This window comes from Grus americana, chromosome 16 (assembly GCF_028858705.1).
Source record: "Grus americana isolate bGruAme1 chromosome 16, bGruAme1.mat, whole genome shotgun sequence".
Classification (NCBI taxonomy): Eukaryota; Metazoa; Chordata; class Aves; order Gruiformes; family Gruidae; genus Grus; species Grus americana.
Genome location: NC_072867.1, coordinates 13,955,964 through 13,979,342, shown reverse-complemented (window position 1 = coordinate 13,979,342; position 23,379 = coordinate 13,955,964). Strand labels below are relative to the sequence as shown.

At 45.8% G+C, this 23,379-nt stretch overlaps 3 protein-coding genes across 13 annotated transcripts; 2 read left to right on the top strand and 1 right to left on the bottom strand.

The window, feature by feature from the left end:
- Nucleotides 1–215: 215 nt before the first annotated feature.
- On the top strand, nucleotides 216–14,948 carry KMT5A (lysine methyltransferase 5A). Of its 4 annotated transcripts, none has more exons than XM_054843824.1 (8): nucleotides 216–1,411; nucleotides 4,805–4,899; nucleotides 7,057–7,213; nucleotides 8,739–8,955; nucleotides 9,773–9,857; nucleotides 10,238–10,297; nucleotides 11,387–11,577; nucleotides 12,715–14,948. In XM_054843824.1, the coding sequence occupies exons 2-8, from the start codon at nucleotides 4,813–4,815 to the stop codon at nucleotides 12,923–12,925; spliced, it is 1,008 nt and encodes a 335-aa protein (XP_054699799.1). In that variant the 5' UTR covers nucleotides 216–1,411; nucleotides 4,805–4,812; the 3' UTR covers nucleotides 12,926–14,948. The 4 variants fall into 4 exon arrangements, with proteins under 4 accessions (XP_054699799.1, XP_054699797.1, XP_054699798.1 ...); XM_054843822.1 differs by lacking the exon at nucleotides 216–1,411 and adding an exon at nucleotides 3,753–4,026; XM_054843823.1 differs by lacking the exon at nucleotides 216–1,411 and adding an exon at nucleotides 4,351–4,489.
- A 1,416-nt stretch (nucleotides 14,949–16,364) lies between these two features.
- On the top strand, nucleotides 16,365–23,313 carry SNRNP35 (small nuclear ribonucleoprotein U11/U12 subunit 35). Of its 8 annotated transcripts, none has more exons than XM_054843830.1 (3): nucleotides 16,365–16,728; nucleotides 19,581–20,005; nucleotides 22,292–23,313. In XM_054843830.1, the coding sequence occupies exons 2-3, from the start codon at nucleotides 19,949–19,951 to the stop codon at nucleotides 23,090–23,092; spliced, it is 858 nt and encodes a 285-aa protein (XP_054699805.1). In that variant the 5' UTR covers nucleotides 16,365–16,728; nucleotides 19,581–19,948; the 3' UTR covers nucleotides 23,093–23,313. The 8 variants fall into 8 exon arrangements, with proteins under 8 accessions (XP_054699805.1, XP_054699806.1, XP_054699803.1 ...); XM_054843831.1 differs by lacking the exon at nucleotides 16,365–16,728 and having other exon boundaries at nucleotides 19,231–19,684; nucleotides 19,922–20,005; XM_054843828.1 differs by lacking the exon at nucleotides 16,365–16,728 and having other exon boundaries at nucleotides 19,231–20,005.
- On the bottom strand, nucleotides 16,823–21,627 carry RILPL2 (Rab interacting lysosomal protein like 2). The gene is made up of 4 exons (XM_054843837.1): nucleotides 21,143–21,627; nucleotides 20,064–20,215; nucleotides 17,601–17,711; nucleotides 16,823–17,120 (listed from the first exon to the last, which is right to left on the bottom strand). The coding sequence occupies exons 1-4, from the start codon at nucleotides 21,482–21,484 to the stop codon at nucleotides 17,078–17,080; spliced, it is 648 nt and encodes a 215-aa protein (XP_054699812.1). The 5' UTR covers nucleotides 21,485–21,627; the 3' UTR covers nucleotides 16,823–17,077.
- Nucleotides 23,314–23,379: the final 66 nt, after the last annotated feature.

Genomic DNA, 23,379 nt, shown 5'->3' with positions numbered 1-23,379 from the left:
GTGATCCCGGCCCCTCTAAGATGGCGGCTGCCGCGAGGACGCGATAGGCAGCGCTCTCGCGAGATCCAGCTCTTCTCGAGGCATCATGGGGGGGGGGGAAAAAAAGGGGGGGGGCCTGAGGCGGGAACGCCGCGGCGATGACGCAAGGTGCGAGCACTGCGCAGCCGTGCCTTGTGTCCGCGCGGAGGAGGCCGCGCATGCGCGTTGCGCATCCGCCTGAGGCAGCGCGCGGCGTTGGTGGCGGTTGGGAGCTGAGCGGGCAGCCTGCGGCGCGGGTTGGGCGCGGCGCTCGGCCTCTGTGCTGGGGCTCCCGGCCTGAGGGGAAATGATGTTGTTTCGGCCTCCCCCCACCCGTGCTCCCGCTGGTGAACGCGTCTTCCTTCAGGCCGCCCCTCGGTTTCAGTGCGATTGGCGATGGTGTTGCTGTGGAGCCGGGCCTGGGTGCCTGCCTGTGAAAGCACGCTGAGGCGGCGTTGTAGGGCTCTGAGTATTCCAGGGGAGTCGGTGCCATGCCGTCTTGGGGATACGTGCGGCCCTCCCCCGTGCCCTCATAGTCCCACGATTTTGGAGTTTCCCTCACAGGAGCTTCCCGGACTCCTCTAGGAGAATGAGTGATGGAGCGGTGCTGTGCAGAGTGCCATCCCTGCTGACCCGTCTGGGAAGGCCACACCTGTGGGGATGTGCTGGCACATGACTTTTCCCTTGGTGCTTTCAAGCTGCTAACATGAAATTTGCTGCTGCAAAGAGCTAACTATGCTTGAAAACCTGATGACTACTTACACTAGTTTTACATTTGGAGAGATCTTTTTAGCACTTAAGGCCCTCAGAATGATAGATTTTTGCAAAGAGTTTTCCATTAGAACATTTTCCCAGTTGTGTAGAATAGGATTTTTTAAAAGAATTTGAACATAAAATTGAAGCAGATGTAAATAAAGGTGCGAGTAGTCATGAAATCTGCTTAAAATGTTCAGTACTGCTCATTCAATTTTATACAAGTTTACTTCTTTTATCGTTAGACAAATTTAACAAGGATTAAAATAACCAGTAAAGGATTAGACAGATTTAGGCTAAGCTATTTAAAGACAAAGCAATGTTAATTAAACTGACTTAAGTAATTCAGATTAATCAGCGATGCTTCAGACACTAAATGGAGAAAAAGACACCAGAAGTCTGGCCAGAGATGAGAAGAACAATTTAAACGTCAGTGAATATCTTGATTATTGCTCTCTACACACTTCGAATAAAGGCACAATGAAGTCCGGTCCACGTGCGCTGTATCGAATGTTAAATGCATCTAAGCAGCTCCCTACAATCATGACAAGAAAGTGACGTTTTTTGATGTCTTGACTTGAAAAGATAGTTATCCGTCAGGCCTGTGAGCGGAATTTATGATCATCCTCGACTGGGAGAGGTGAGTAATCCCGCTGGTGGCAGTGATGCTTCCTACTGGCATGAATTTGGCACGTGCAGAATTATCTGCAGGACGCTGTGTCCCTATGATTCTGCATGTAACTTAAGTATCTCACTGAATGTGCTTTTTTGTCTGAGGTGCTCTTTTTTTATCATTGGTAGATACTATTCTGAATGTAATTATGTTTTATAATCTATGAAATGTAGTTAGCGCCTACTGGTATTTTGCTATATGACTTTATAAAATATTGTTGCTTAATGTAACACTCAACAGTTACCCTTAGGGCAGCGTTTTTACTCGCTTTCCAGTGGAGAGGTACAGTGGCTGAAACACAAATTGTCGATTGGGATTTCATTTTGTGAATAAGAAATTTGTGTAAATGCTGTGATATTTATTTAATTGCAAATATGACAGGTGCTGTATAAGTGAGAACTGCAGCCAGAACTTGCTTCCAGGTGGAAATATTTATTTAACAAGCATGTCTTATGGGTACACTTGAAAAAAATTGAACTTTTGAATTCAAAGGTAACCAGTCCTAAAAAATACGATTTTTTTTTTTAAACTGCGTGAAGCGTTAATTTAGACTGCAGGAAGATTTTCTTTCCTTTCCGAGCAAATCCAACGCCTTCTTCATGAGTATTTCTTCCCTTCCCCCCCAAACCGATTTCACATTTCTGCATTAAAACGTAGCACTCTCAGGACCTGCCCTTACAGTACTACTGGAGATAATATTTAGGTCACTGGGTTTTAAAGCTGGTGCTTGTGGGAGTTGTGCTGCTCCCTCTGGAGCATGGGAGCCAGCCAGCGCTTTCCCATGCGCTCTGTGTCCTGAGTCACGGTGACGGGTGGTTGCAGACAGACGCGTCCTCTTTGGGGCGATAGCAAATGTCTGATAGCATTTTAACTTCCCCTCAGTACCGGGTTTTTGGCCATAACTCCCTGAGGAAAGCCAAAGGGAGCAAGCCAGCGTGTTTTGTTAATTCATAGCGTGATCCCACCGTGCTGGTAGCAAGGGCCAGTTAGAGATGACGTTGTTTTCTTTGTTGCTCTAGGGAAGATAATTACTTAGCTTGTTTTGCCCTCTAGTGGCGGCCCGCACAGTTTCCACGCAAATTCGGTTGCTTTGTTTAATATACATACATAAAATCAATATTAAAAATATCCAACCCCCAAAAGCTGAGCGAAACCACAGTAAAGGTGTTTCCAGAGCTTTCCCAGGACATTAGGAACACTGTTCCTCAATTACTGCAAGAAGGAAATCATCATTAGTAATTTATGAAGATTTTTTTCCAGTCACATCCTAGCTATGTGAAAAGAACAGTGTGAATTGGGGTGGAAAAATCAGAGCAGTGTCTGCCAAGGGCTCAGTGCTCTTCTGGAGAGCTTGGGGTACCTGCCTTGATGGAGGAGTTCATCAACATCACGCCTAGCTGATGTCAGCTGGCTGCAGCCTTGTGTCCGACAGAGTTTGCAGGAAAACACCTAGTGGGTTTTGGTTGCCTGTCTGTGAAATGCATATGTGTGTATGCTTATGCATGTATGCCTTGTCAGTGAAGACGCAGACATAAGAAATGACGGTGACAATGCGGAGCTGGGTTTCTTTTGCCTTTTCTCGAAGGGCTTATTTATGCAGAGAGCTATCACCAAGTGAGGAGAGGGTAGACTGAAGCACCGCGCTGCCTTCTGATCTCTCCTCTGCAGTCATGCCGCATCTGTGCCTTGTCCGCTCCCCGGCTGCCGAGGGGCAGCCCGGGAAGGGTGAGGCCGTCCCTCCTGGGCACTTCTTGCTGAAGTTGACAGTGGATTTTTTTTCTGTTGTTCTTCTTAAGGAAAAGGATAGTTTTCAGTTGTACCACCGCCCTGAACTGGCTGATTAGCCACTGTAGGAATGCCCAAGAGACAGGCAGTGGCCTGTGGCTGCAGATAAGCCTTCAGTGGGAAGCCATCCCGTGACTATAGCGCTTACCACAGACCCATATCCTGAGCACATGCTGCAAAGGGCTAACACAGATAAGAAGAAAGACTAGTCATATTTTGTTGCTCAATATAATTGTTCTACTTAACGTGGAGCACCACAGAGGTCCCGTGGGGTAATTTCTTAACATCCATGATGACATCCAGTAACGAAGAAGAAACATTCGGTACCCCCTTGACTGTGCGCCCTCTTGCCTCACTGCTGCTTTGCTCTCTGCAGTTGTACTCCTGATTTTGAAGTGTGTGTAAGAGACCTGTCGTGCGCTTCTGACCAGGGTGTCAATGCTGAAGGCTGTTGACGATTTTCTGGTGATGGCTCTGTGGTTTTGCCATGTTTTAGCTGCCCTTGTTACTGAACACGGGTTACACAAGAAGGGATTTGATGCTCGAGTGCAACGCTTGAGTATTATCTGTTCTCTAGGCAAGATTTGAGGATGGAATTGATAGACTTAAATTTCAACCACAGAGATTTAAGATAGACATTGCGTAAAGCAGTCTAGTGATTTCGCAGAGCAGAGTTTTACAATCTCGCTGGAGCTCGGGGTCACCCGGATCCCCGCGGTGAGGTGGCGGGGGGCTATGTGCGTCTGTGGCAGGAGCTGAGATCCACGTGCTCTGCGAGGAGATGCAGGAGGGAGGAGGTATTAACGGGACCGCGCAGGACGGGGCACATCTGGCCGCCTCCCCGGCGTCCGCCGCCGCTCCGCGGGGCACGGACGGGGCCTGCTCCCAGCGGGGCGCCCTACCCACGTGGCGGGGCTCTGCCGCGGAAGGGCGTTCCTTCTCGGGCAGCCAATCAGAGCGCCGGTTGCCCTTCGCACGGGCCAATCAGCGCCCAGGGAACGCACATTTAAACCCTCTTCCCGGGAGCTGCGACCATCTCCTTGTGACAGGGAGAGGGCGGGGTGCGGCTCTGCGCGCCAATCAGGGGCGCGGAAGCGGTTATCGGCACACAGTTAAACCAATGGGGTTGCGGAGGGGAGCGCCGTGTCTCCCAGGGGAGCGGTTGGTTTCGGCGGGGGAGCTTCTTGGGGACTGTCGGGGCAGCCCGGTCCGCGGGGGGCTCCTGGGCGCCGGGCCGCGCCGCCGCGGTCATGGCTAAAGGTGCGCGGGCGCGGCGGCGGGGAGGAGCGGAGCCGGGGCGCGGCGGGCTGTCGCGCCGGGCGCAGGGCGGGGGCTGGGCGGCGCGGGGCATCTCCGCGGTGCGGATGCTCCTCCCGGGAGGCGCGGGGCGCCGGGGCCGGCGGGACTCCTCCCCCGCGCGGTGTGCGCAGCTCGCCGGGAAGGGGCTGGGCCGCCGCGGCTCGCCCTGCCGCATCCAGCCCTTTAAACATGGCGCAGGCCGAGACGGCTGGGCGATGACCGCGGGCGGCTGCGCCGGACATGGCTCAAGTGCCGCTCTTCCCTCCTTGTTTCTAGGGAAGAACATGCCCAAAGCCAGGGCGGGCGGCGCGGAGGAGGCCAGTCCCGAGAGCGCAGAGAGGAAGGGCCCCGGCCGCCCCCGGGCCGGCGGGGTAAGCACTGCCCGGGCCTGGGCGGGCGGAACAGAGCGGGGCGGGAGGCTCCTGGGGTCTGCTGCGCCCTCCGCTTCACCCTGCGGTGCGAGCGAGCCGGCGTGCGGGCTGCCCTGGGGAGCCGCGTGGCCCCGGGCGCCTGGCTTCTGGGGGTCCTCGAGTCAATTCTGAAATCGGTTAACTTTATGTGGAAGCAGGCTTTTTCCGTGTTTCCCTGTGCCCTGCTGCAGCTGTCCTGCAAGCACAGGGCGCTGCTGAGGCTGTCAGCAAGCAGCCAGGCCCTAGGCTCGGCAATCTCTCAGCCATCTTCCCTGTCGTGTAGTTTTGTTAGCAGTTGGCTGGAGGTTGACAGTCGCTTTCCTCCCTGGAAATAATTGTGGCTATTGCATTAAAACCCAGAGCTCCTCAGTAGCCCTTCATGTGCTCTGCTGTGCTGAGAAAATCTCTCGTCTCAAGCCTGGCACAGACAAAGACGTGGCAGCCGCGTCTCCGTAGCGCCAAGAACACAGCAGGCAGGGAGCTGGGAATGAGCTGGGAGGAAGCCTCGGTGGAAAAATAGTTGTTCGTTTCCTGTTAATGTTGTATTGAAAGCCAGAAGGCTCTGCTGGCAGGTGGACTGCCGCAGTTCACTGCTTCTGGCTTTCTCCGGAAATGCCCATATTTAAACTCTTCACTAAATCTTGAGAACTATGCAGCAGGGTTCACTGCTTGCATTTGTTAAAATAGAGTATTTTCTTAGTACTTCATCCTTAAAAGCCCCAGTTTTTTAAATAAGCAAGTCTTGTCTTTCGTAGGCCTTTCAGAAATTTGGGGGTCAGGGAGTGTCTAACTGACTTGCTTTTCCTCAAGCTGTTCTACTGTAATCTTAATCGTTAGTAAAGTTTATCTGTGGACTAAGATTTGAGCCTTTAACTGGTCTTATTTTGTGTGTGAATCATGTACACATTGTTTGTTACTCATGATTATGATAATTATTAAAATCATACTATCTGTTTTATTGTGTGCTTTGTTTACTTTTTTTTACTGTTTGTGTGACTACATATACTGGAGTATTTGTTTAGTCAGCTATAGTCAAGCTATTTTTTTAACTATTGGGAACCTTTGTGTGCTTTTCTAAAAAATGAATGCATGTTTTTGTTGTTTTAACTGGCTTGCAATGTCTGAAAATTGCTTTTAGTTGAGTCAAACCGTAGCCAAGACAAACTCAATCTGGCCAAGTTGCATCTGCTTGTCCAGACACTGAGATTTCACAGTGGAAATCTGCATGCCCCACATACGCTGCATAGCCAGACTCGGTGAGGTGGCAGGACACTGTAAAAGCAAAGGTGATACGACTCCACTAAACTTTGCTAAATTTGATACTGCTCACCATTGATGTTCTTGGAGCCCAAGCCAATGTACAAACCCCGGTCTCTGTGGTGTTTGACCTTGCCAGAGGGTTTTACCATTTTCTTGGCTGAGCATAAGTGCTTTGTGTAGACTCGTTAATTTCTTTTGCTGTGAACAACTTTTACACTTTGTTTTGTGAAATATAATGCATAAAAAGACAGCACTGTTGATCTCCCAGACTTCACTGAGAGGCATCACTCAAGTTAAATTGTGCAAAACTGATTCCTGTCTTCTGTGTTGCTCAGTAGAGCATATAATTAACTGCAGTAATATTTGACACCTCATGAGAGTGTTTGGGTAAGCTCATACCTCTCTGGCTATGAGAGGTACATTCTAGGCTTGGGCAATTTTTTCTGTGTTATTCATGGTTTTTTTTTTTTGGCTTACACTCTTGGAGACCACCTTCTTCCTGAGTAGCTCAAGGTTGGGTTTTTTGTTGTGTTTTTTTTTTTTTTTTAGCACCAGAGTTCATACTGTGAAGCGCGGGGTGGAAGCTGGAGTTAGTTATGACTACCCTATCCTGCCACGTTTCATGTGGAAGTCCTCTTGGACTGAGAGTTTGCATTAGTAAAGCTCTCCAAGTGCTTACCACCGTTATGTTTTCACTTAGTAGAAATAGCAACAGCGGCAAGGATGATGCATTAAAGGAGCATAATTTGCATTAGCGCTGTCAGCTGTCAGCCCTGGTCTTTGCAGCGTGTTGTGGATACCAACTTGATGTACCTGGCATCTCTGTGATGTACTGATTTTTGTGTGGGTCTGTTTTAGGAGAATGTGTTTATTGGTCAATCCAAAATCTACAGCTACCTGAATCCTAACAAAACTCCTGGTGCTCGCCCCCCGCTGCAAGAAGAAAACTCTGTCATGTATCACGAGGTGAAATGTCAGGGAAAAACACTAAACGAAACCTACAGGAAAGGAGATGGTAAGATTGATCTTTGGATTGCTTGCCTCATTAAATGTGTTCTCCTGCCCCCAGTTTGAAAACTTGAATACACAGTCAAGATGATGAGGCAGCTCCCCTGGCCCAATTGCTTTCCCAGTCCTACAACTCTACTGGCAAACTGGGACTCTACAAAACTTAAGTCACAGGTTTACCAGGCAATTTTTCTTCCATTTTTTTCATCTGGCTATATTCGTATTGTCTCTCTGGATATAGAAAGCTAATGCTTGCGTTGTCCATATGCCCTAATCTTCTTGCAGTTCTATTACTACTATGCTTCTGCAGGTCAGTGTTTGGTAGTTTATCTAATTTTTTTTTGTCTGTTTTATTACCTAAAACTGGTTTATTCTAAATTTTGACTACTTTATACTAATTTATGTAAAGGCAATTCAAAGTCAAATCAGGTATGAGGTAGAGGTAGAAAGAAGAAACAATTCTTAAATTTTCAGGGTAAAATAAAGGCAGTGAGTAGGAGGAGCACAGATTGTGGATGCTGAGTGCCAGGCTTCATAAATGCTTCATTGTAGTGACTAGGAATGGGAATGTTCCGTAAGTCGGGGAGGGAAGCTAGTTTATGTTTAAAGGTGCATTTAATAACTGTGGTAATTTGTCAAAACATTTTGATACAAACACTTTTAGCAAGCAGGTATTTTAAGTCCCACTCAACTCAGGGAATGTCGGGTTTTCTGGAAACTTAGGGCCTTTAGCTCCTAGTTTAACTCTTCAGTTTTGACAAGAAAGTGAAGATGGCTTTAGCTTGTTCCATTGCTGTGGCCTTGCAGCTGTACTTTTCTCCAGTGAGATTGAAGCATCTGTCTCAGCAGATAGGACTGTTAAACCTGGTGATTTGCTTTAAATAAAAACTTTATTCAGCTTTAAGCCATGCTCACCTACCTCTAAATCAGTTGGCTGAGGAGGATGTGGTCATTGTACCAAAGTAGGATGCACGCAACCAAGAAAATGTTGGGTTTGTGTGGGGTACTTCTTGTACGTCCCAGCCCTTTATCTCCTGTGGATTTTGTCTGAGTGGTGTTGGCCACTTGGTACCAGCGTCTGTAGCTACTGATCACAGCAGTGCAGGATCCAGAGAGGCTTCCTCCCCCTTGTTTGTGCAGGATCTTGATTAGCTTATGGCAACTTGACAATTTAGTATGCCAGATGCAAACTGTGCAGTTGTTTCAAACACTGCACTGAAGGTGCTGCATGTCCAGGTTTGGAAAAACTCTTGAGTCGCAAATCTAACATGACAAAGTACTTGGGCTCTTGTTTACCCTTTCCCTTTCTCTGCTCATCCCTCCTTCTGTACTATGTGTACTGTAGCAATGACTAGTCAAAAGTTGAGTAACAGCCTGTCTGGGTTCAGCAGAAGGAGATTGTATCATTCCCTTCCTCTTTCTCCTGTTTGACAGAACTAGAAACTTGGACTAGAAACCAGTGGAATTCATTTAAAGCACTCTGGTATAGATGATCCTAGGTTCAGAGCCTTACTTTATTTTCCTGTCACCAGAAAAAAAGAATGGTGGCAATATAATCGAAGGTGCTATGAAACCAGAAGACCAGAAAGATAAAGAAGGTGGGTGCAATACTTCGGTACCCTCCTCTGATCAAAACCAAGAAACTGTAGAAACTCAAAAGACGCCCCTGCCTTCAGACTGTGCCGATGAGGCCAGTGCAAAGCCAGCTCAGAAAAAGATGGTTAAAGCAAAACGTGGACCAAGGAAAAAGTAAGTGACTTCTGGAATTGTAAAAGCTTTTCTCCTGTGTGTCCTTTTGCACCAGGAGGCTTTGATCAGTATTTTTCCTTCAGGAACTAGAGTCAGACCTGTAATTTTACTCTTGTTTTGTTGCCTTTTTTTAAGCAAATGATTATGTTGAGGGGAACAAATCTTGAAGGAGACTGCTTTGTTTTCTCAAGAATAATATGTTTGAAAATACAAAATAGTACCCAAAGTATTTATCTACCTTGCAGAGGACTTTTTTGTTTTTCTTGAAAGCAAAGCTAATACATTTTATCTCAAGTGAAATACTTGCTGATCACCTATAGAAAAAAAAATTAATGAGCCATCGAGACCTACTTTCCTGTGGACAAATGGGAATGTATCTTGTCAGAAACAGAATGTTAGATTAATTACAGTTGGAGGCTTCCTGGCTGAGCTGATATTCTTTTTTCGTGATATCTGAGTAACGTGACCTAACACTAATGAATTCCTTGCCAAGCAGTTTTCATGACCTAAATTTTAGAGTGCCTTCTGGCAAGGCATGCAGGGGGCTTCAGACTCGTAATGTGACCTTCAGCTGGTTTCCAGTGACGTCTCATTCTTGTTGTTGAAGAATTAGTACTAGAGTAATGGAAATAGCGTGGGGAAGAAAAGAGGATGTAGCTTTTGACTTGAAGAGTAGTGATAAGAAACACTGATTCATATTGATCACCTTTCAACATACGGAGCTGAAATTAAAAATTTCTTAGATACCTCAGTCCTAGAGGTTTAACTTCACAAATTGTCTGAAATATGCGTATTCTCTATTTTTCTTATCCCTTAGAACACAAGGAAGAACACCAAATCGAAAAGTGACAGATTATTACCCAGTTAGAAGAAGTTCCAGGAAGAGCAAATCTGAATTGGAGGTAGTGCTTCTTAAAATAATGTTGCTGCTTCTTAAAATAATGTTACTTATAATGTTGCTGGTTAATTGACCGTTTGAGGAAGTGTGTAACTACTTGTAAATGGTTTCCATTGGCCAAATACAAATAGCACTGTGCACTGGGAGTATTGTTAAGAACATTCTTAAAATTTGGAAATGCTGGTCCAGTTCTTCTAGGACAGAATCTAGCTGCTTATATATTTTGAAGGGCAGAAATCTGTCTCTACCAATCAGTTTTGCTAGAAATGTGGGATGGTTTGGAAAAATGAGCATCGCTGGCTAATAATTTCCTTTTAGCTAGAGAATAAGCTACAAAAACTATCAACAATACTGTGGTTTTGTTTGTTCTTGTTTCTTCTGCAGACTGAGGAGAGGAGGAAAATAGATGAGCTAATTACAAGTGGGAAAGAAGAAGGAATGAAGGTAACTGCAATGCCAAACTGAGTAGCTGTGTACTGTTTATACAATATCTTGCTGTTAATCTGTTTAAGCAGAAGCAGGAGAACTTGGTCTCAGAACTGCTGCAGTTCCTCAATAGTAAGATGAAAGTGCAGCAAAATTGGAGCACACTGTCTTTCCTTTTGGATGGGCAATATTTGCCTCTGAAGAATATGTATGTGCATCATTAGTCATAAATATTGAGGGGGCTTTATACTCTTTACTGAAAATGCAATTGCTCCCTTTAGTATCTCATTTCTAGGGTTAGCTTCCAAAAATGGTGTTAGTTATAGCATCTTGATTGTCATATGTTTTAAAGGTAACACCCATATTTATTGTCTGTATGGTAACAAATTCTCTTAGCCTGTTTACAGCCAGTGTCTGTGGGTCTTCATTATGGCACTTGGGATAATGAGTTGTACTGGTTTTCCTCTCATTACTAGCAAATACTAGTTATTGGGACCAAGTGCTTTACTCTGATCACCCTTTTTAGAATTTAAAGCAGAAATGGCTCCTAGAAGTGCAGAAGAGTTGTGATTCTTGAAAAGGAGTAGCCTGCAGTTAATACTGTCACATCTGTGACAGTGATAGAACTTTCTTGGAGTCATCCAATTTATAGGGGGAGGCAGGAATAGTAAAGTATACTGGTGGGTGATAAATGTAATTTCTGTGATTGATCTTTCTGTTCCTCTAACTTTTTAATCTCTGTATGCTATTGGTGGTGGTGCACCTGAAATGGAAGAGCTTACTGCCTCAGCTAATAGGTAGCTTAAAAGGAAAAAAAAAAATAGATAACTCTTCTCTGTGTATAGTTTATTTAAAGTAATTCTTAGTTCTTTGATCAGAAGATTTTGTATGAAAATACCTGGTAACTCAGTGTGTCCCAAACTGATCCTGTATTTCTTCCACAATGCTATGCATTGTACTTCTACAGCTTTGTAATACACACAAATACCCTGCTGTAGCAGTTTTTAATGACAAATCTGACCTGTGCTTATTTCCTAGTAAACAGCATATTTGCAATCATGTAAATACTTTCTCATTTCCCAGCTGATTTTCTTTTCAACTCAACAGATTGATTACATCGACGGCAAAGGGAGAGGAGTAATTGCTACTAAACATTTTAATCGAGGAGAATTTGTAGTTGAATATCATGGGGATCTCATAGAGATCACCGACGCTAAAAAGCGAGAAGCTGTATATGCTCAAGACCCATCCACAGGCTGCTATATGTACTATTTTCAGTACCTCAGCAAAACGTACTGGTAAGCTCCTCTTAAGTGTGATAGTTGAGTGATAGAGGCTTTGAATGCTGCTAGGTCTTTTCTTGTTTTTATAAAAAAAGGGGGGGGGGGGAACCATGAATTAGGAAAACTTCTTGAGCACTGTTTCATGCTCCAAGAGCCTCTTGTACCTCTGGGTTGAAAGGAAAGGGTGGTGACTCAAAGCCCTGTTCTCTGAAGTACAGCACAAGCTATATGGAGAGTTGTATCTGCTTGGATGAGACTTCTAGCTCTGCCATGGACTTCTGCCTAAATTTATTCTCTTGTAAAATTAACTGGCTTTTTCTGAGTTGCAAGGATTTTGTTTGAAAAGCAGTATGGACAAATTCTGGAAGAGAAACATTTCCTTCAACTGTCTTTGTCTGGGTCTCCTTATTTCTCTAGTACCTAACACCCGCCCCACATGCATGCTTTGTCACTTTATTTGCTGTTCCATATGCCTCAAACTCCATTTCTCTCAAAGCAACTACTTGACTAAGTTCTTTCCTCCTTGGCTGATATTACTGCATACTGGAGCGTGGGTCACAACCTATATATTAATTACCTTGAAGTGCCCTATATTCTAAGATTCTGACTTGCAGTCTAGGTGCTATAATGATAGTTGCCATATAATTCTTTGTGCAATGAGTGTCGCTAGAGCTTTAGTATCCAGGTCTCTGGAAGTTGAGGATGTAGTATTTAGGCATTCTCAGCCTTCTGTGTGAGTAGAGACTCTTGCTGGCTTACACAGTGGATACTACTTTGCTTGGGCACAGCTTTCTTGAGAGGAGTGTATTTAAGGTGTCAAGCCTTTCTGCTGGTGTTCTGCATCTGGGTTCTGCTATTCCTTGAGCAGTTGAGAGCTGCTTGGAAATGGGCACCTCAGAAACAGTCCAAAGTTGTCTGTTTTCTGGGTTTTGTGCTAACTTAGTCTCCCAGAATTGCTTTAGTTTACCTATACTGCCATATTATGTGCTGTTTAATTGTATACAGAATATTCTGTAATGTCACGTTTTTCCTTCATTTTTCAAGCCTTGTGTGGATTCCTCATTCTTTATCTGATTTGCACATTTTGGTTTTTGTCCACAAATGTGACTGTGTGATACACAGCAATCCTGCATTCTGCTCTTGTTCTTTCAGTGTTGATGCTACAAAAGAAACTAATCGTCTGGGAAGACTGATTAATCACAGCAAATGTGGCAATTGCCAAACAAAGCTTCATGACATTGATGGTGTGCCTCATCTCATACTGATAGCTTCCAGAGACATTAAAGCGGGTGAAGAACTGTTGTACGACTATGGAGACAGAAGCAAAGCTTCTATTGAAGCTCATCCATGGCTGAAACACTAATTCATCTTCTTTGGGTTATTTTTGGGTTGTGTTTTTTTTTTTTTTTTTTTGGACTGAGTGCTCTACAAGGAGTCAGTGGATTTTTTTTTTTTTTTTCCTGTCCTCACTTCCCTCAGCTTTCTTAGTGGACTGCTTATGGTGTCCTGAGCTCCTTAAAAACTACCCTTTTGCTTTGCAATATTTAAATACCTATTACAGTTTTCCAGGCAGGCTTGAATAATTGATCTTAGATTGCCAACACTTTTATATCATAAAAGGAAACCCTCCCTGAAATTTGAATACTTCTACATAGTGACCAGTGCCACTTGAGCATGCAGTCAAAGACTCGCACAGAAACGTAATCGCTTGGGTTGTGCTTCTGCTTTTGCAGTGAAATCTCATGCTCCACTTTGTGGGGTGATGAATTTGGCAGTAGCTTTATGACAGCAGATGTACTTCTGTACTCTGACTTGTACATCCAATGGCTTAACTGCTTCTTACAACCCAGTTCTGACAGGCTTCTCTGAGATGGATGCTACTATTGTTCTCAAATAATAATTTGTGGTAGGGATCCAGTTTTTCCAGTGTCATATCTCATGTTGGCAATGAACTTTAAATGCACTGGCGCTGAGGGAAATGGATGCTCAAATTGGCTGCTTTCTTCAGAGAAATGACTCTAAGCCAATGAGGATGGATTTTGATAGATTGGGTTGATACTGATTAGAAATGTGAAGACAGAACTTCACAGTGAGAATCAATGTTTGATATTACTTATTTTCTAAAATTTAAGATGGTACCTTTTCATAGTTGATGGCTGATTCTTGGAGGTGTCTTCCAGAGGATTTTAAAGAAGTAAAAGGAAAAAGCTCTCTCCAAAAACTTTTTTTATTACCTTCCTATGCTAATTAGCCACACCAGAAGCTATTTATTTACTGTGAATGCTTGAAGTAAGCATAGCGGTTCCAAAAATAGGAGTCATCTTCATATGCAGCTTCAAACTGTAATGATGGAGTTCATGCAATGAAGAAAGTAGATTCCTTATTGCCTGGTCCTGTAGGTCTGTCCAGCGTGGTCTGGTCCCACTGTATTAAATGGGAGTTGAGCGCTTAGCATCTTGTGGATGTTTGTAACATTACTGTTGGAGAACCAAATCTGTGATATAGGCAGGCAATACAATGCAGGTCCTTTATGTTAAAGATGAATTCTTACCAGTTGGAATTTTTGCCAAGGCAGGCTTGGCATGTATGTAGATGAAAATGGCTGTGAGCCATCAGCCACGCTTGCTGCTGGAAGATGTCAGCAAGGGATCTGTGGCTCTGTTAATGTCTTCTGTTCCTCATGTCTTGAAGGCTGCTGCTGTTCCAGCTAATGCCCTCTAGGACAATCTTATATGCTTGCCTATGTGATAGGTCAAATAGCAACAACATCCTGGTTGTATGCTCCAGCAGCAAGAGAGGTGGCTTAGTGATGTATTTTTTAAATTAAAAACTTGAAGACAATGTCTCTGTAAAATAAAGAATATATTTATTATTGATGAAGTGGCTGCTATTGTACCTGTCTCCATTGCAGATCATTAGCATTTTGAAAGAAAGCTGTGAAAATCATTAGTCATTAAATGCTTTATATTATTTACCACTTAACACAAGGCAAGCTCATCAGAGACTGCCTGTGTGTTTTCACCATTTCTGAAGAACTAACTGGAGACCTGTTACCTTACATGTACTGAGTTACAGGTAAGGTTCGTTGGCTGACCTCTTTGAGTTGGCACTGATTTTTCTCTGGTCTCAGTAACAGAGACTACAGTGGTGTACAGTATCATGTTTTACTAAAGCACTTCCCTTAAGTCAAAATTGGAATAAAGTGGTGGGGTTTTTTTTTTTATTTAAACATTTGCTTGTTCTCAATCAGCATCATTTTGTAAACAGGAAAGGGGGAAGATATCTCCCTATTTTACATAAAAAGAAAATTGTCTTCTCTGAAACGCTTAACTGGTAATCAAGCAGCACTGCATCGGAAGATGGTAATAAAGCTGATGTTGCACTGAGTATGTATCCTTTACTTTTCTAGGAATTGATATTGTATATATCATATGTATATCAAAATACTTTTCACAGAAACATGCCATTTGGATTTTTAACCCTGCACCTTATAGGAAGGTTTCATCGTCTAACAAGGTGTAAAGCACTTAACAGGGAAAGACGCCCCTGGGTTGGGAGCTGAACTGCTGTAGTCAGGCTCGTGTGGCTTTGCCAGAGACCGCGGGGTTGCTCTGTCAGCAGTGTAGCCTTTTGTGGCGTAGCCACAGCCAAGGAATTTGCTCCCCTTTTGAGAGAGAAGCTGTGCAGCTCACTCATCACCCGACTGGATGCAACTGTGGTGGTTCCAGGAAAAAAAAAATAGCCCCAAAAGTTTGAGGTGCTCTCCTGTCTGCTTTAACTGGTGAATTCCCACCTTTTTTTAAAGTAGAGAACATCTTAAATAGTAAACTGAAAAGAGTAATTGCAGCTTTACATTATTGTCTCCTTCCACTAACTGCAGAGAGTAGCCTAGGGCTATGTTAGTCTTCTGTGCCTCTGTGGCAGGTTGTTACTTTTGCACAGCTCTGTTTAATCTGTGCAGTTTATTACCCAAAGTTGTTTCATTAAGACTTAGTAGAGTGATTAGTATGTTTCAGGCATAACTCCTCTGCCCTCCTTTTAAAAAAAAAGGAGATTGGAAAATACATCCTGGAGAAACCACAGCAGAGGATGGAGTTGAGAGCACACGTAAACATCTCTCTCCAGCGCAGAGGTGTATCCTGGCTGTTGCTGATGCATGATTGGTGGGTGGTTTTCTTTTCTTTAAACACACTGCTCAGGAAATGCAGTAACTTCCTTCTCTGCTACCAGGCTCCAGAAAATATGTTGCAGGGACATGGCCAAGGCTTACTACTGTTTTGAAGATGACAAAATGCCTTCAACAGTTCTGTGCCCTGGCTAAACTGACTTGCTTAGGTCAGACATCTTTGTTGCCTTGCTAACATATAGTTGTTACCAAATTCTGGCAAGAGACTGCAGTTCTGTCTTCTGCAAAGCCACATTTGCATTGTGCATCTGAGCAGATTTGCCAAGTGTCCTATATTTTTCGTGCTGCTAGTGTATGAGAGGGAATCAAAAGATTTCACTGCTTTCACTTCTGAAGAGAGTAAGATCATAGTTTGATGCCTGTCACTGCTCCTTTTATGTCTGTGCAGACTTTTTTGCTCTGGAAATTCCACTTTTCTAAATGTGGAACCTAATTAGTATGTTTCAAGCTTCTTTTCTACTCCTGTTTGCCCTATATGCTTCCACTAATGATAAATCTCATTACTTGGGCTAATACACAGCTTGTGACAGTTGATTGAAAGAACAGAGCTTATGAAAAATACAACTTCAGCTGTCAGAAATGAAACGTTTAGTGCACCTGTTCCAGTTTGAGATGTCTGCACCTCTGAAAAGACATCAGTCTTTCATGTGGGCAGAGCACAGCACAGCAGCTTTTCTGCCCTTGCTGTGCTCTTCTCCACCATCTCTCATCTCGCCCCGCACGAGCTGTTCCCATGCGCGCAGGGGCTCTGGCACAGCCCGACCACATCTTCCTTTGGTGTGGCAGGGTGTGACAGGCTTCTGCCTGCTGCTGCCCGTGCATCACCCATCTCGTGCAAAGAAAGACATAGAACAAAAAGCAACGCTGGGGTTTTCTTCAAGCAGTTCTGTGTAAGATACTTTCTGCATAAGAGCAGTGGGGACTGCAATCTGAATGGGTTCTTCCTTCCCAGCTCTCCTCTATGAATGTGCTTGCGAATGGTATGTAGCTCTTAAAAATATCTTCATCTTGCAAAATCATTCAGGCTGGGCATTTGGATAGGTGAACAGGATAAATGAGTGGTAGTACAGATCATCACAGGCTCTTTTAATAAGAATAAAAATCACCTTTGTATAAACATTTATTCTCTACATGTGGGTAAGAAATACAAAAAGTGTCTGTCTTAGTTTCTAAAGCAGCAAAGTAAAATCTATTCTGAAAGAATATTATACAACACAATTTTTATGTGATTGCTTATTCTCTACAGTAGGAGCGATGCTTTTTCTTCCAATCATTGACTCCCCTGACTCCTCAGAGGCTCTCAACAGTGCCATTTCTGCACAGAAGTGGTTAAGTTCTTGAGGATGCTCGTTTTCCATGTTTAAAAGAGAACCTAAAAAAACCCAAAAGACAACGAAAAGGAAACAATGCACAACTGGAAAAGAAGGAACAGGCAGCAAGACGGCCATGTCAATATGTTCTGCTATTTTGGGGAACTTTAGGGACGCGGTCTGAGCCTGTGGGTACTGTGTACAGCTGCTTTGTACAATGTAAACAAACCTCCAGGGACAGCTGGCATGTTCCCACAGCAGAGTCTTAATGCGCTAGCAGGGGAGGCAAGTATCGCATAGTTTTGCTCTGAAATGCTTGTTTTTCATAGGAAAAAAGTGACACCCTGCTTGCCTGGGTGGAGGATGCCTTCCCATAGAGCGCTTTTTCCACAGGAAAGGATTTCTCTATTGCATTTTAATTTTACAGGGAGAGGAGGAGAAAACAATATTCAGCCAACTAAGCCAAAGTTCAGAATTCATCCCTGGATTCACTATGTATGAAACATGCCATATTCTGCCACAAAAGATCCCGACAAACTTACAGCCGTTTCATGATTGTCTTATCTTCGCTGTACTTGCTGGTGCTGGGGCTGCTGCCACTGGCTTCTTTTTCCAGTTCTTCAGTTTGGTCCTTTCTCTGTGAGATGATCCCACTGGGAAAAGAAGTGGGTTTTTTATTTTTCGTGGGTCTGTGCATAGCAGGGCTTCACATATGTTAAACCCTTCCCTGGGCAGCCTAGGACATGGGTGAATGGGTGTTCACGGGACAGGGATGGCAGCCTGGCCTATTTCTTGTGATAAATTGCTCTTATTTTCCTTAAATACTGCAATGTAATTTTGCTTCGGCTATGCTTTAATGAGAACACTTAAAAAGTAACGAGCTGACTTCTCCACAGAGGAAGAATGGCAAATCATAACAGGAGCAAAAGGGAAGTGTAATTACACATTGGATTAGTACAAGAAACCAAAGGTAACAGTAGGGTGCAGACACAAATGGTGAATTTCTGCATGAGTGGATCAGTGGTACCTTCAGCGCAGCCACGAAGGCTCACACCACACAGCTGGGAACAGCTGGGAGATTCCCAGAGGAATCCTATTCCATCCTATAGAGGAGAAAACAAAAGCTTTGCTCAAGCTGTAGATTTTGTCATCCTACTTCAATGCTGCTACACTCTAAGGCTGTAACTGCCTACTTTAGGCAAAAGCTTCAGTTTTACCAAAGGATGTTTCCCCTGCTTGGAATGGGGTTAGATTTTACCAGCTTGCACGCTACGCTATGCTTTCACAGCGTGCCAATTCACTGTCCTGAGCTGACCTCATTTATCTTGAGAGCTGAGTGGATCAAAGCTTGTGACTGCGGTAGCTGAAGGCTGAAAGTAGCTAAGCAACACTCGTCTGGACCTTGAAACTAAAAATACAGGAGAGTACTTAGAAATGGGTGTGACATCAGGCATGGGATAATTCTGAGGCAGATTCTTCTCTGAATCTGGAGAAAATCTAGAGAAACGGGACTACAAGCTGTTTGTGACACTGCAGGTCTCTAATGTCTGCACGATAACTTCAGAAATCATGATAAAAAACGCATTCCCCAAACATCATCAGTCATTTTAAGCTATTCTCTGTGAGGGTGTCAGTTATGTTGTGCTCTAGAGAGCTTATTTCCAACACACGCCAGACATTTTAGAACATGTGTCTATCCCCTTCCCCTGCACAACTCTGTTTTATGGCTGTACAATTATAATCAGGATTTTATGTGAATGTTCAACGGGAAGATGTTTTTTGGCTTAGGCCGTAATGCTGTACAAGGAGATAACCACATAGAATTACTTGAACTGAAATGCAGCCTTGACACACTCTCTAGGTACAAGGCACTGTGACTTAAATAATTCACTCAAAAATTCAAAACATCCATACTGTTAATTTTTAACTTGGCCTGTAATAAGTTGTGAACATAGCTGGGAAATTGAAGCAAGAAGCCGTTCCAATGGCTGCCCAGCAAAGTAGGCAGCTGAGCTGGGGAAGCAGTGCCTCACCGTGCTGTGAGAAGTGCTGTCAAGCAGTTTGTAAACTCACTTTGGGATTTCACTTTAACTTTTTGGCTTAACCTGCCTATGACAGACAAGGCAAAGGGCGGGCTTACTAGATCAAAGAGGTTGTTGCTGGGATATCTCAACTGAAATCTAATGTGCCGAGACATTTTGTGTGTAGATTAAGAAATAGTTTCTTGCCCCAAAGATTTATAATACAACCTGATGATGAGGGGCAGAGGTTGGGGGAGAGGAGCCGTGGAGGAGAAGGAATTTGTAGCACCAAGAGCAAGGCCCTTCCTGCATCCCATCTTTGGCTCATCTGATTCTCCCAGGCTGGTCCCTTATAGAAAGGCCAAAATCCTTCTCTGAAAGTACTTGCTTTGCACAGTTCAAGTGCCTTACACAACTCTCTGTTGGCAGTCTTAGAAAAAACAAACAAACCCACAGCTTATCTTGAATGATGATGAAAGCGCTTAATATTCTGCTTTCTAGATCAATGCTGTATGCCCTGTGGGAGCAAAGGAACAGTACAGCAGCAAGCTGGAGGAGGAAGGAAATTCTGACTAAAGCTGAGATGGAAACCCCCGTGCTCTTTGGTATGTAGCGTGGCTTTACACAAGAACAGCATGTCTGCAGCTGCTGTGACTGCATAGGTGAACTCACGTGCACAAGAATTCAGCTTGTACATGGAGAGGGAGAAGCTGTATGTAGGCTTACAGTGGTATGATTACAGCAACAGGCTGCGAACTGCACAGCGTAAGAGGGAGTTAAGTTTTAAAATTATGTTGCATAGACACTTCACCATTCCCCCATTTTTCTTTGCTCATTTGTAGGTTCTTAGGAGCACAGATGTCTCTTACATGTCTGGACAGTGCCTAGCCCAATCCAGGTGCTCAAACCTGCAACACTCTGATCTGGTAAGCTCCCCAGATGAGAAATAATTGTTATTAGTTCTTTGCTGACTTCATGATATACCTCTTATAGCACTGTAGCTCCTCTTGCACCACAAGAAGCTGAGCTTTCAGCTGGTTACGCTCTTGCAGTACATCTCGCAGCTCCTGTAACGTGAACCGGGGGCGATTTGGATCTGTGAGGTCTATTACCATTTTATCTGGTCCAAGGCTGAGCTGTAAAATAAACAGTGGTAGTCATAATCTTGTAACCTGTCAAAAACAGTGGACTCCTAGAGTAAAAACTCTGAATTTTACAAATACATAGTAATTCTTAGAACTAGCACGAGTTCATCACAATCCTGAATTTTTCCAAACAGTTAATTATAGTTTTTCATATTTCTGCATTCCATTGGTGTCTGCATTTCCCAGCCAAGTTTAGGGCCCAACTCTTGTCACAGCTAAAATCAACATCTCCGTCCCAAAGACTTTGCAGTCTAGTTTGCAAGAAGCTGCTTTTATCTGCTGTTCTGATGGATGAGAGGGGCTCAGCAACCTGTCTAACATCACACCAAAACTCTGCGGCAGAGAGAGGTGAGAACTGAATTCTCCTTTCCTAATTTAAGACCTTTGTGGTAATAGCTTTTTTGGGCACAGACATCAGTTTCCCATGCACAGAGTAACAAAGCCTTAGCATTTGCATAAATGGCGAGTTGTCTTTGTGGGGCCAGTGCTGTGTAAGAGCTGCACAACGGTGAGCTTGTACTCCCTGAAAATCTGCCCGTGTGTGTCTGAACTCTGTTAGCACTGCACGTTGCTGAGCTAAAAGCGTGGTTAGTCACTACAGCGAAACAGGAGCGAGGGATCCACAGCACTTTGACTGGTAACAACCCTGAAGATCTCCACTCCGGAAATGGCTTCAAAGCCTTCTACAGCGACGAGAAGCAAACTTTCTGAGACTCACTCTGCTGTGATGAAAGAGACCGGCGATTGTGGCAAAAGTATCTTCCAACCCATCTGGTGCCATGACCCACACGTGGCCGAGCAGACAGGTCATGACCTATGGCTTGTGCCACCTTGCAGCCGCCGACCCCATGGCCAAGCCGTCCCCGCCACGCTGTGCTGTGCTGGATGGCGGGCGCCCACCACGGTCCTGGCACCCACCTGCTGGGCGCTCCCTTGGGTGCCCTCTCCCCGCAGTGCCTCCAACTCCCGCCGCAGGCTGTCCCGCTCCATCCGCAGCTGCTCCTCGGTGAGGCTGCTCTCGCTCACCAGCGCTTCCAGCATCTCCAGCACCCTCACGATCCTGAACTGCAGCCGGGCCAGGGTGGCGGGCACCTGCGGCCCGGTGCTGAGCTGCAGCAGGTCCCGGCCCACCAAGGAGGAGATGTCATAGACATCCCCGGCCGTCAGCTGGAAGGGGCTCTTCTCCAGAGCCCTCTCTGGGCCGTCATCCCCCTCTTCCTCCTCTTCCAGCTCCTCATCCTCCTCCCGGCCCTGCTGCATGCCCGGCGCGGCCCGCCGCTAACTTCCTTCCCCGGGGAAGGCCGGGCCGGGTGGTGCTGCCGGCGGGGCCCGCGGGCGGAGCGACCCCTCCCGCCCCCGGCGGTTTCCATGGAGGCTGCGGTCCGGCGGCGCTTCCCGCCCTGCCCCTTCCCCTGAGGAGGCACCACCCACCCTCGGTCGGTAAGGGGACCGCGGGGGCGGCTCCCGGGCTGGGCAGCGGCACGGAACCGGGCCAGGAGGGAGGTAAACGCATCGGTTGTTCCTCACCGCCACATTCGCCAGGCGGCCTGGCGAAGCGCCTCAGGCGGCTCCGGGTAGCGGGGCCGCGGGGGCTTTGGTGGCGCCTCCGCCCGATGCGGAGGGGCGAAAGGGGTTAAAATAAGCACCGGCGGCAGCCGGCTCCTCCCGCCCCGCCCGGGCCTGGCGAATCGGCCTCCGCCGACGGGAGCAGCGGCCTTCCCGCCGCGCCGGGCGAGCTGAGGTGAGCGGCGCGGAGGCCGGGGAGAGGCGGCGGTGAGCCGGGCCGGGCCCGCGGGGAAAGGACGGGGCTGCGGGGCCCCCTCGGGCCGGGGAGAGGGAAGGGGCCGCCGGGCTCCCCTCGGCCGGCGGCAGATCCAGGCTCCCCGGTGTGGCTCTGTCCTGGGAGCTGAACTCAAACTTAACAGCGATATCGCTGGTTTATTTGTCATGCTTTGAGGGATTTTTGGATGAAAAATACCATACAGCAGCGCTGAATGTGCTTCTTGCAGAACCTGCTCTTCCTAAAATACCCTTGAGTCTGTGCAATGCATGTTTTTTTCCCGCTAGACAATGAATGACTGGGCCCCCATAGCGAAGGAGTATGACCCCCTCAAAGCCGGCAGCATCGATGGCACAGATGAGGAGCCCCACGACCGTGCCATATGGAGGGCTATGTTGGCACGCTACGTACCCAACAAGGGAGTTACAGGAGATCCTCACCTCACCCTTTTCGTAGCAAGGCTCAATCTTCAGACAACAGAAGAAAAGTTAAAGGAGGTCTTTTCCCGGTATGGAGACATCAGAAAGATTCGTCTGGTTCGAGATCTGGTCACAGGATTTTCCAAGGGTTATGCATTTATTGAGTACAAAGAGGAGCGTGCTCTCTTGAAGGCCCACAGAGATGCCAACAGACTGGTTATTGATCAACACGAGATCTTTGTAGACTTTGAACTGGAAAGAACTCTCAAAGGATGGATTCCGCGGAGGCTTGGAGGTGGCTTTGGAGGCAAAAAGGAATCTGGGCAGCTACGGTTTGGAGGGCGGGACAGACCTTTCCGAAAGCCCATCAATTTGCCAAACATGAAAAATGATTTCTATGGAGAAGGATCAGCAGAGAAAAGAAACTGGTCTCGTGAGGGAACAAGGGACTGGAGAACAAGGGACCGAGACCATGAAAGGAGCAGAGACAAGCGATGGCCAGAAAGGGAGCGGTCGTGGGCTTGGGGTGAAAACGAGAAAGAGAGGGACTCCAAAGAGGAGAGGAGCAGAGGGAGGGAGAGGAAGGACAGAGACAGGAAGGACAGGGATAGAGACCGGAGCAGGGACAGAGATACCAAGAAACCAAGAGATGATGATAAGCATCGATAGGTGACAGTGCCTTGGGGTATGGTGTCTGTTCTTATATCCACAGCATTTGAATTGCAGGTGTTGCCTTCAGTTTGGGGCTGTGAGCAGTGTTCCCAAATGAGCTGTGGCGTTACTGTCTTGTGCTTGTGACCCTTGCCTGCTAGAAGCTCTGTAGTTTGGTTGCTGATGCAGTTAAGAGATGTATGGAATTGTTCTTCAGAGAAAATAAACTTTTGTATTAATATTTTTGAGCTGGTGAATGCTGTAAGAAACGTGCCACGTGTATGGGCATCCCACTGAAATTGAGT